Source organism: Peromyscus maniculatus, chromosome 1 (assembly GCF_049852395.1).
Source record: "Peromyscus maniculatus bairdii isolate BWxNUB_F1_BW_parent chromosome 1, HU_Pman_BW_mat_3.1, whole genome shotgun sequence".
Classification (NCBI taxonomy): Eukaryota; Metazoa; Chordata; class Mammalia; order Rodentia; family Cricetidae; genus Peromyscus; species Peromyscus maniculatus.
The window spans coordinates 128,265,970-128,278,349 of record NC_134852.1 but is presented as its reverse complement, the minus strand read 5'-3'; the positions used below and the strand labels follow the sequence as shown (position 1 = coordinate 128,278,349).

Here is a 12,380-nt window from a genome sequence, read left to right as displayed (position 1 = left end):
GTAATACAGAAACAATACTGGAGGTTGACCTCTGGAAATGTGAGCTTAAATTTCATAAACTAAAGTGGAGGAAAACCTCACTGAAATGGTTACATCCTTTATAGAGTCAAGTTTTGAATGTAAAAAGAAGGGGAAAGTAGGTTTCTTACCAATATGTGCAGGTGATTCTTAGAGGCATGAAGTATAATTTTATGTTAAGTAATGCTGTTTGCATAGCTCTCTGAAATGTCTAGCTACCTGAACTTAATGAAAGGAAGGATGTATTTGTTGGTGATTATTACTTTTTTTAAGTATTGCCAAAATATGTTAATACTTTCGTACATTAAGAACAAATTAACTTAACACAATGTATCTGACTTGTTTAGATATGAAAAAGCTGCTTCCTAATATGCTTAGCCCAGACCCACGGGAACTTCAAAAATCCATTGAAGTCCAGCTGTTGAGAAGTTCGGTCTTTTTGGCAACTGCCTTAAACCACGTGGAACAAGATCAGAAATGGCAGTCCTTAACTGAGTGAGTCATAAGTGTACATAGGCAGGCAGCTGCATGGGGTACTAAGATTGAAACTGCAGGTTTGTAGAAACCTCTAAAAGCAAATGTCTTGTTTTGCTCATAGTCTACTATAGAGCAGGCTGCTTTCCTTACTGTCACCCCTGATTTTTTGATGCCAAATGGTAGTGCCTTAGCCACTTTATATTAGTGGCTGCAAGCTTAAGGATCTTGTTAATTAATTTCTTTCAGAAACGTGGTAAAGTACTTGAAGCAAACCTCACGCATTGCTATTGGACCACTAAGACTGTCTACGTTAACAGTGTCACAATCGTTACCAGTACTGAGTACCCTGCAGTTGTACTGCTCATCTGCTCTCGAGAACACAGTTTCTAATAGACTGTCCACCGAGGTGTGTAGGGGTGTGTGTGTGTGTGTGTGTGTGTGTGTGTGTTTTACTTTTCTTTAAAATTTCTTTTTATTTTAGTATATGTGTATGGGTGTTTTGCCTGTATGTGTCTGTGCACCACTTACATGTCTGGTGCCCTTAGAAACCAGAAGAAGGCATTAGATCCCCTAGGACTGGAGTTATAGACAATGTGGGTACTGGAAATTGAACCTGGGTCCTTTGAAAGAGCAACAAATGCTCTTAACCACTGAGCTCTCTCTCCAGTCCTGAAGTGTATTTTTTGTAAGCATTCTCTACATCAAGCATTAATTCATTAGTATAAATCAAAGACCTCATTTTCTCAGTTTTTATAGTAGAATTTGTAATTGGGTAAGCTGAACTCAAATCTAAAATGTATTTCTAGACAGATTTTCATTTGAGATAGTATAGGGCAAATGGAAGAACCTAAGGTTTTGACTAATTGCTGGATCTTGGTTTTTCTTTTTTGTGAAGTTTGGATTTCACTCATACCTTTCCTCTCTCTCAATAGAGTAAACTTCAACTGAAAAGAGGACCCTTGCAAAGGACTTGCAATCCTTAAGAATTATAGGATCGATAGTTTAATGCTCTTCTGCAATTTTGGTTTATAGTAAATATACGTTTTTACAGATGTACTTTATTAGTAAATATACTGACAAATTGTACTTAATGTTCTGAATTTATTAACAAAGCAAAGGTTTTCTGTTTGGGTGTGTCTTAGTTTCTTTTTTATTGCTCTAATGACATACTGTGACCAAGAGAACTTATTAAAGAAAGTGTTGATTTGGGGCTTATGCTTTCAAAGGATTAGAGTTCAGGATGGCAGGCCAAAGGCATGGCAGCTGAGACTTTGTTTTGATCTCCCAAGTTGGAGGCAGAGAGAGCAAAAGACACTGAATGTCTTTTCAAACCGTAAAACCTGCACACATTGATTGACTCTCCTCCTTCAACAAGACCACATCTCCTAATCCTTCCCAAACAGTTCTACCAGTTAGAGAGGGACCAATTATTCAAATACATGAGCCTTTGGGTACCATTTTTACCTACACCAGCACAGACTGGAAGAGACATGGTGGAAGGTTGTACGGAAGTTGGAATAGCTCTAAAGGCTGTTGTCTATTTTGATAGACGGTTTAATACAAGTCTTTGTCTCTCTGCTGCCAGGACTGTCTTATCCCACTCTTCAGTGACGCCCTTCGCTCATGTAAACAACATGATGTGCGGCCGTGGATGCAAGCATTGAGATACACCATGTACCAGAATCAGCTGTTAGAGAAAATTAAAGGTAATGATCTCCCTCTCTCTGATTCTTTACATAAATGTGGCTACCCTAGAACTTACTGTGTAGACCAGGCTGGCCTTGAACTCACAGAGATCCACCTACCTCTTCCTCTGAAGTGCTGAGATTAAAAGCATGTGCTACCTCTTGGCCTCATTTCCCTTTTCTTAAAGTTAGCTTTACTGAAATGTAAATTATACATTTAACTATACAGTTTGGTTTGTTTTCTCCCATCTACCTCTATGTACCTACCAGTACAGAGAGGATTCAGAACATTTCTCTCAGCCTAGAAAGGTTAACATTGTTCCTGTCTCAGGCAGATGATAATTTGCTTCCTATCCCTGTAAATTAGACTTATGTTTGCTGATGTTTTCACATAAATGGAATTATGCTGCAGCTTACATGATATTTTTAAGGTTCTCCCATGTTAATTTGTCAGTAAAATGGTCCTTTCTTTATTGTTTAGTAATATTCCACTGTATGATGTGCCACCACTGGTTTATTTCTCCATTTGTTGGTGGGGGTTTCTTCTCGGTCATTTTAATCAGGTAGCTAAATATGAAGCAGCTATGGACATTTGTATTACTTATTTTTCTTGTTGCTTCAACGTAATATCTGACAACTTTGGCTTATAGTTGAGGTACAGTCCATCATGGTAAGGGAGATCATGGTGGCAGGAGTATGAGGTAGCTGGTCACATCTGCAGTCAGGAAGCAGAGAAAGTTTAATGCTGGTGCTTAGCTTCTTTTCTCCTTTTAACTCAGTCTGGGACTACAGCCCATAGAACAGTGCCCATACTATTTTTGGTTTAAGTCTTCCAATCTCAAAAGTTAAACTTTTCTGGAAACACCCTCACTGATGCACTCAGAGGTCTGTTCCTGTGGCGATTCCAAATCCTGTCAAATTGACAGGATGAACTGTCACTGCATTCATATTCAACACTTAGAGTTAAATCTGAGGACTGTGTTTCTCTTGAATTAAAGCTTATGAGTGAGATTGTTGGGTTGTTGTGTTCAACTTTGTAAATAGGTCAGTGTTTCTTAGAAAGTGATTGTACTTTTATATTCCTTTAGTATTTTATGGGAGTTCTGGTTCTTTTTTAATCACTGGAGTGGGTGTAACTTTAGCTCATAGTTTTAGTTTTTATTCCCCTAGTGATTAGTGCATTTCCTCATCATTCCATTGCATAGAAGCTGTTGTGTATTTTTTGTTTCAGATGTCTCCTAACACCTTTTGCCTGCTTTTCTTTTCTTTTTTATTGGGGGCGGGGGTGGGCAGAGTCTCTGTAGCCTCAGCACTTGCAATAGAGACCAGGCTGGCCTTGAAGTCACAGATACCTACCTAACTAACTGCTTTTGCCCACTTTTAATGACGTTATAAGACTTGTTTGTATGTTCTGTTTACTTTGGCAGATAGAGTGTACTACAAATGTTAAAGACTTTAAATGCCCCAAATGAATGGCTAGAGAATTATGATATATGCAAATTCTCTCTCTCTCTCTCTCTCTCTCTCTCTCTCTCTCTCTCTCTCTCTCTCTCTCTTTAGGAAAAAAATGTCTGTTGTGTTAAGGGGATTTTTATTGCTGTAGAATAGTATCTTGCCTGAATTCTATAGTTTATTTGAATATGTGGTGACTAAGGTTAGTGAATAAATTTAACATGTTAAATGTCAAGTAAGCCCAATTCCAAGATAAGCCTTGTACTACCAGGCAGTTTACTTGTGTGTGATCACTTCAGTTGTAGGATTGGATTGTGGATTAGAGGAGGCTAAGAAGGAGGCAAAGGAACCAGCTTCCCACTGCTAAGCAAGGTACTTAGGGATGGCAATAAGAAGGGGAAAAAGCAGACTATTTGAAGTTGAAGGTAATAGTGTAATTGCCAAGTACCTGCTGAGGTGGTGGGCCTTTCTTGAGAAGGAGTAAACAGGAGAAGGGAGCAGATTTAAAGAGTGATAGGGAATTCCACTTAACATATCCTAGGAGTGTAGGTTTTTAATAGACAGGTAGGACTCAGCTCTCTGGTCTGAGCTACAAGTTTAGGATTTATCAGCATTGGTATGGCTTTCGAGCCGTAGGATGGATGCCTTGTCCAGGGGACAGTGGAAGAGAACTCGCTAGAGAAGGGTGCCTTTTTTGGCCTTTATTCTCTTTTCCTACTATTTGACCTAGGTTCCTTTCTTCTTTTTCTTTTTTATGTACTAGGTTCACCATTATTAAAAGATTTTTGTTTTTTACATGACAAGCATTTAGCCCAGTGATCTATCTTCCCAGCTCCTGAATTTTTTATTATTATTGTTACTGTTACTATGACAAGGTCTAACTCTCTTAGCTGATCTGAAACTCACCAAGTCAACCAGACTGGCCTCTACCTCCTAAGTGTTGAGATTAATTTTCTTTTATGCATATGAGTTTGCTTGCATTTGTGTACCACATGTGTGCCTAGAGGACAGAACAGGGTGCTATATCCCCTTTAACTGGGGTTGTAGGAAGCTGTAAACCATCATGTGGGTGCTGGAAATGGAACCCTCGTCCACAAGAGTAATAGCAAGTGCTCTAAACTGATAAGTTGTCTCTCCAGCCTCTGACCTCAGACCTTTTCTAACAGTTCAGATGTTACAAGGTTAATTTCTTCTAGAGAACGATTTTCATTTTGCTCTACTTGGTTGTGTCCCTTCACTTAAATGTTGTTATAAGTCACACACTGTGCTAGTTGTTGGGGTTTGAGGGTTTGCAGAGGTGGTGAGTAATAGAGTCTGCAGTTAGGTGAGTTGAGAATTAATGAAACGTTTTCTTCTTTCCAGAACAAACAGTACCAATTAGAAGTCATCTCATGGAATTAGGTCTGACAGCAGCAAAATTTGCTAGAAAACGAGGGAATGTGTCACTGGCAACAAGACTGCTGGCACAGTGCAGCGAGGTTCAGCTGGGAAAGACAACCACTGCCCAGGACTTAGTGCAGCATTTTAAAAAACTGTCCACTCAAGGTCAAGTGGATGAAAAATGGGGGCCTGAGCTCGATATTGAAAAAACCAAGCTTTTATACACAGCAGGTTAGTAAAAGCATGTGAGGAAAACTGTATGCATGTTTCTGTGTGTGGTGTAAGAAGCATTTGTAAATATAAGAAGTGAGTGTAAGAATTATTTCCAGCTTTTGTAGATCAGTGTCCTTCAGTAAGACATGTTTTCCAAGATTGTTGCTTATCCCTGAATTCATTTTTTCTTCCTTTTTGAGGGTGTTGTGTGCCTGCTTATTTGTATGTGTGGGCGCACACATGTGAGTGTAGGTTCTTGTGTGTATGCATGTCTGTTTGTAGGCCAGAGGTTGATAGTGGGTGTCAATTGATATTCATCTCATATACTGAGACAGGGTTTTTCACTTGAACCCAGAGCTCACTTGGTTAGGCTAGTCTTACTAGGCAGCTTGTCCTTTGTATCCCCTCTAAGAGTGCTGGAATTAGAGACATTCCATCATGCCCATCCAGCATTTATGTGGATTCTGGGGATTGAAACTATAGTCCTTAATGCGTACATGATACCCATTTAGCCCAGTGATCTGTCTTCGCAGCTCCTGAATTATTTATTATTATTATTATTATTATTATTATTATTGTTGTTGTTGTTGTTGTTACTGTTACTCTGACAAGGTCTAAAACTTCCTTAGTTGATCTAAAACTAAGTCAACCAGACTGGCCTCTACCTCCTAAGTGTTGAGATTAAAGGCAAGTGTTGCCATGCCTGGCTGACTTTATGGTATTTTATTTATTTTACCTTAATTTTTGTTATTTTAATGTATGAGTGCCTATATGTACATATGTACACCACAGAATGGGGTATTGGATCCCCTAGAACTAGAGCTGCAGGAGGATGTAAGCTGCCTGCTCTGATTGCTAAGAACTGAACCTGGGTTTCTTCAAAAGCAGCAAGTGTTCTTAACCTGTAAGCCCATCTCTCTAGACCCTGAATTAATGCTTCTAAAAACAAGAATGAATGAATCAATCAAGGAATGCTTTCATGCCTCTTCTTGAAATAATTTATATTACTATTAAGGGTAAATTAATGGTTTTGTATGTTTTTGTTCGTTTGTTCGTTTGTTTGTTTGTTTGTTTTCTATAGGTCAGTCAACACATGCAATGGAAATGTTGAGTTCTTGTGCCATATCTTTTTGCAAGTCTGCGAAAGCTGAGTATGCTGTAGCTAAGTCAATTCTGACTCTGGCTAAGTGGGTCCAGGCAGAATGGAAAGAGATTTCAGGACAGCTGAGACAGGTATACAGAGCTCAGCAGCAGCAGAACCTCCCAGGCCTTTCTACTTTGTCTAGGAATATACTTGCTCTAATAGAGCTGCCATCTGCTAATACGGTGGGAGAAGAACACCCTCGGATTGAGAGTGAATCTACAGGTACAATTTTATTCTTTCGTTAGCTTTGAAAATACTAATTTTGTAAGTGTAAAATCAGTGTTATGCTAGCTGTAATTTGCCACAAAAATCCAACTACAAAAATATAATACATTGGCAGTAACTAGTACTCACTGTCATGTATCCAGTTCTTCATATGTAAGTTCCTTTTTTGACTTAGAGGAGGGTATTTTTGCCTTGATTCATGAAAGAATAAATGTCAGGAGCAGCAGATATGTAGCCATATCTTGTATTACCTTTGGTTGTTGGAGCACAGAAAGATTCAAGTTTCTGACTGTGTCTGACACTAGCAAAGTTAGTTAGCCAAAAAATAGATGGTTGATTAATCTAAACAAGATTTATTATTTTTATTTTTCTTTCTTTCCTTGTTCTTTTTTGAGGAGGTGAGGGTGCTGGGCATGCTAGGCAGGTGTTACACTACTGAGCTACATCTCCACTTTTCTTTTTCTTTTTCTTTTTCTTTTTCTTTTCTTCCCTCCCTCGCTTCCTTCTCTCTCTTTCCTTCCCCGCCCCCTCTTTCTTTCTTTCTTTCTTTCTTTCTTTCTTTCTTTCTTTCTTTCTTTCTTTCTTTCTTTCTTTCTTTCTTTCTTTCTTTCTTTCTTTCTCTCTCTTGTTCGTTCGTTCATTCATTCATTCATTCATTCATTCATTCATTCATAGTCTGGCATGCATGCATGCATGCATTCATTCATTCATTCATTCATTGAGTCTGGCTGGCCTGGAACTTGCTGTGTAAGTTCCAGGCTGGTCTCAACCTCACAGAGATCTTGTCTTTGCCCAACTTCTGAGATTAAAGGAATATGTCACCACACCACCTGTTTTCTTTTTTGAGATAGTATCTTCATTTCTATAGAACCTAACTGGCCTCACACTCAAAACTTTCCTTTTTTAGTGTTTTAAATGCTGAGTTATAGGTGTGTGGCACCGTGTCTACTTGGGTGTGTGTGTGTATATACGTACGTGTGTTTTGCTGGGTATAGACTCCTTGTCTAATGCATGCTATCCACTTGGGGTGTGTGTGTTTTGCTGAGTATAGATTCTATATGCATGCTATCCAAACATTTTCTTTTACTGACCTACATCCTAATCAGTTCTGGAGAAAACTAATCTCTTACCTGATAAGGGGAGAATATACCTCCATTTTGTTATCCAGAAGCTTGGAGTTTAAATTACTTAAATTGTATTTTGTTTGTTTGTTCGTTTGTTTTTTTTTTTTTTTTTTTTTTTGTTCGTTTGTTTATACTAGTTTTTTAAAAAAATAATTCTAGTGTATCTGTTAACCAGGTCTTTGATATTCATAAGGGGTAGGTCTTAAAACCATGGCATATGAACTCACTAAACAGGCAGTTTTCTCTCTATAAAATGAAAGTGAAGATTTCTGTCTGCCCTGTTGGTCTTTGGTGTGGTGTGCTTATCACCTATGCATTGTTTTTACCAAATGCTTAGAATTATTCTAAAACAAGATGTAAGACATTCTACAGCACGTCTGACACCTAAGCTATTGCTAAAGATAGTGTTCTTAAAGGCATGGGTTTCTCTGCAGATGCTAACATAAGCTGGTGCCTTTTAATATAGTCATGTTGCACAAAAGTATCCAAATTTGGGCCATAACAAAGTATGTACTGCGATAGTATTGGGCTTATTGCTTGCTTAAATAATAAAGACTTAACAGGTCAATGAGAACATTGCTAAAAGTTATGCAAGTTATGTTATAACACTGAGAGCTCTTGTTATTTTTTCTCTCATGGCAGTACACATTGGAGTTGGAGAACCTGACTTCATTTTGGGACAGTTGTATCACCTGTCTTCAGTGCAGGCACCAGAAGTAGCCAAATCTTGGGCAGCATTGGCTAGTTGGGCTTATAGGTGGGGCAGAAAGGTGGTTGACAATGCCAGGTATGTATGTTTCAATGTGCGGTTGATATAACACACTGCAAAATAGAGATATAAAATGCTAATTTGGGAGAGTTTTGGTACCTGAAATACTTGATGACTTGTTTATTTTTATAGTCAGGGAGAAGGTGTTCGTCTGTTGCCTAGAGAAAAATCTGAAGTTCAAAATCTGCTTCCAGATACTATAACTGAAGAAGAGAAAGAGAGAATATATGGTATTCTTGGACAAGCAGTATGTCGGCCAGCAGGAATTCAGGCAAGGAAAACATGATACAGTGGTTTTGGGGGGAGTAGTGCCAAGATTCCTGTTGCAACTCAATAATTTTTTGAGGAAATTGACTGCTTCCCCACCCCCAAGACAGGGTCCTGGCTGTCCTGGACCTCACTCTGTAGACCAAGGTGGCCTCAAACTCAGAGATCTGCCTGTCTCTGCTAGGATCAAAGGTGTGGGCCACCACTGCTGAGTTTGGTAATTGACTACTTTATTAAATAGTGAATGAGGTTTAGGCTGAGTTGCAAATAAAAATCTCTCGGTTTTAAGATGATATATAGTTGTCTTTTTTCCTAAGATCGTAATTTCTTGAAATCAAGTGATTTCTTTATGGTTTTGATGAAATTAGGTGAAGTTCGTTTTGTGTAAATTAACTTTCTCTTAATTACTCTTCTGATCTGAAGTTAGGTTCTTGGGCTGGTGGTGTAGTCAGGGAAAAAGCACATTCTTAGTGTATGTGAATGAGACTGTGTGTTTAATCCCCAGAGCTCAGAAAATGTAAATCTCTTTACAAGATTACCTGGGAACTTTTAAAGTATGGCATTGTATGGGAGGTACCCCCCACCCCAGGTTCTTCTGCGTGGGCTCTATGCATGTGTGTTTAACATCAATTAAATGACTTGGAGGTATGGGAGTTGGATGAAACTAGGGCTTTACATGTGCTAGTGGGCAAGAATTCCAATATTCTCTAACATGGGAAGCAGTGGACTAGGTGAGCTGCACAGTGTTCCCCGCTCCTCAAAGTGTCCTGTAAGTTGTGTAGTTCTATAGCTGTCGAATATGTAGATGCAGTATTCAAGGGTGTGGGTTTTATTTGCAAGGCTAAATTTGGCTGACTGAGTTCTGTTCTAGAAATGTACCCATGAATGTCTGTTAAAGCTATTGTGAGATAGATTTACAATATCGTAAATAGTGAAGTGTTTGTTCATGTTCTGTTCTGTTTTTTCACATCTTTTGAATAGATCATTTTTTCTACAGGCAGAATATTATATTGTAGTTTAGAATCATTTAAAATACAGAAAACACAGAAGTCTTTAATCTTTGCCTAAATACTTATAATCTTATTGGCTGCATTAGTAAGCATATCATAAAAAGACATTTACTTATGGATTTAGTGTATCATACATGAGAAAAATGTTTCCGTGTGGTAACCAATTGTGTATCTTTCTTCCTTTTCACCTGAAGTATTCTATGTCCACATTTTCTTTAGGATGAAGATATAACACTTCAGATAACAGAAAGTGAAGATAACGAGGAAGATGACATGGTTGATGTTATCTGGCGGCAGTTAATATCAAGCTGCCCATGGCTTTCTGAACTTGATGAAAATGCAACCGAAGGGGTTATTAAAGTGTGGAGGAAAGTTGTAGATAGAATCTTCAGCCTGTACAAACTATCTTGCAGCGCATATTTTACTTTCCTTAAGCTTAACGCTGGGCAAGTAGGTGGCACAGTCTTCTAAGGAAAATTATTTGAAATTTCTTTCCTTCAGACAAAAAGAGTACTAACAGAAATGGTTTTCTCATTCCCTTAATTGCTCACTTAGATTCTGTTAGATGAAGATGATCCCAGGCTCCATTTAAGTCACAGAGCAGAGCAGAGCACTGATGATGTGATTGTGATGGCTACCCTGCGACTGCTCAGATTGCTGGTGAAGCATGCTGGTGAGCTCCGGCAATATCTGGAACATGGCTTGGAGACAACTCCTACGGCTCCATGGAGAGGTAATAGCCTAAATAAAATGCCCTCCTTAGTTAATCCGTTTCTGAGTGAGATTGAAATAGTTTCTCCGTGTTCTTTATTTGAAAATGTTAGAGAACAGCCATGCTAGTTCATAGGATAGCCTGGACTGTTTGATGTCTCATGAAAATCTCTCTTGAGAGAGGAGAGGTTAGAAGGCAGAAGCTTTTCATTATCAAAATTCAGTTTTGGAGAGGGTGGTGAAATTAAGTGTAGAGGATTTAGTATAACATTTATCACAGTTACTTAGTCTGCCTTCTTTGAGGCATATGCTGAGCATATCATTCAATGTTTTAATTGCTCTGGGCCTCGATTACAGATTTGCAATTAAGAATGATTTCTTAGGGTTCTTTGTTAACACAGGGAGAACTTTGGCATCCTTAAGATCTGTGCTGATGTTGACATACATCAGATTTTATCCTTTTGCATTCCCCAAATTCATAGGTTTTTAACCACTTTGTCTTCTTCTCCTGAAGGAATTATTCCACAGCTTTTCTCACGATTAAACCACCCTGAAGTGTATGTGCGCCAGAGTATTTGTAACCTCCTTTGCCGTGTGGCCCAAGATTCCCCACACCTCATACTGTATCCTGCAATAGTAGGAACCATATCACTTAGCAGTGAATCCCAGGCTTCAGGTATGCAACATTAAAATACATTCACTTATTTAAGACAGAGTCTTACTGACTGTTTCACCCTCAGTAGCCTGGCACTCACTATGTAGAACAGGCTGGCGTTACATTCACAGAGTGCTGGGGTTAAAGACATACACTCCCTTGCCCAGCTAAAATACTGCTGCTTTATTTTACTGGTAAATTTTAAGTCTTTTTGTGGGTGATATGTTCTCAAGTTGAGGGTGTGTAATTTCTTATCAGTAATGGTTCTGACTTATTGAAGAAGTAATTACTGTATATCTATAATATGTGTTTTGCATCTTATTGTTACTCCTTACAATATACCAGGAAGTTAGTATAGTGCTGTTTAAGGTAAACATTAGACTTTGTTCTACACTTTCTGGGGAGGGCTTCTTGTTTGCTAACCATCTTCCTCTAGCTTTCCTCCATTAGTTTACAGTATTTATAAACATATGTGAAAAGCTCAGTTTGTAAAAGTGCAGAACACCATAATCTTTAGCTTCATGCACAGCACTGTGAAGTACATTACCTTTGTTTTCCATACCCAGTGTGTGCATGTATCCCTGTTGCATCCCACTGTAGGAAATAAGTTTTCCTCTGCAATCCCTACTTTACTTGGAAATATTCAAGGAGAAGAACTACTGGTTTCTGAATGTGAAGGAGGAAGTCCTCCTGCTTCTCAGGAAAGCAACAAAGATGAACCTAAAAGTGGCTTAAATGAAGACCAGGCCATGATGCAGGATTGCTACAGCAAAATTGTAGATAAACTGTCCTCTGCCAACCCAACGATGGTTTTACAGGTACAAGAAAACTAACTTGTTTGTTTTAAGGTAGTATTCATTACAACCCCCTCCCCAAATCCTAAAGCTAATATCTTAGGGAAATCATATCAGAACTTTTAAGATTAATCAGAATTGGTCTTACTAATCTATATTGATGTGCTGCTGATGAATTTTCTGTGAAATGACCATTACCCGTGTCTGATCTGATACTGCTTTGTGACTGATGCTACCTTGTGAGCCATGTGGATGTGTTGTGTCTGCAGGTCCAGATGCTTGTGGCAGAGCTACGTAGGGTCACTGTGCTCTGGGATGAGCTTTGGCTGGGAGTCTTGTTACAGCAGCACATGTACGTCCTGAGACGAATTCAGCAGTTGGAGGATGAGGTGAAGAGAGTCCAGAACAACAACACCTTGCGCAAGTATGTCTTCACTCCTTCACTGGGAAGATGGG

The 12,380-nt window shown here is 38.8% G+C and overlaps 1 protein-coding gene across 5 annotated transcripts in view; it reads left to right on the top strand.

The window, feature by feature from the left end:
- Positions 1-12,380, top strand: part of Smg1 (SMG1 nonsense mediated mRNA decay associated PI3K related kinase) — a 104,431-nt gene that overhangs the window by 60,150 nt on the left and 31,901 nt on the right. For all 5 annotated transcript variants that reach the window (XM_006985683.4, XM_042282361.2, XM_076550783.1 and 2 more), the window contains 12 exons: positions 366-513; positions 742-901; positions 2,081-2,201; positions 4,995-5,243; positions 6,307-6,591; positions 8,361-8,505; positions 8,620-8,758; positions 9,984-10,214; positions 10,320-10,497; positions 10,990-11,151; positions 11,731-11,948; positions 12,194-12,348. In XM_006985683.4, the coding sequence (XP_006985745.1) occupies positions 366-513; positions 742-901; positions 2,081-2,201; positions 4,995-5,243; positions 6,307-6,591; positions 8,361-8,505; positions 8,620-8,758; positions 9,984-10,214; positions 10,320-10,497; positions 10,990-11,151; positions 11,731-11,948; positions 12,194-12,348 (2,191 nt within the window). The remainder of the gene's footprint in view (positions 1-365; positions 514-741; positions 902-2,080; positions 2,202-4,994; positions 5,244-6,306; positions 6,592-8,360; positions 8,506-8,619; positions 8,759-9,983; positions 10,215-10,319; positions 10,498-10,989; positions 11,152-11,730; positions 11,949-12,193; positions 12,349-12,380) is intronic.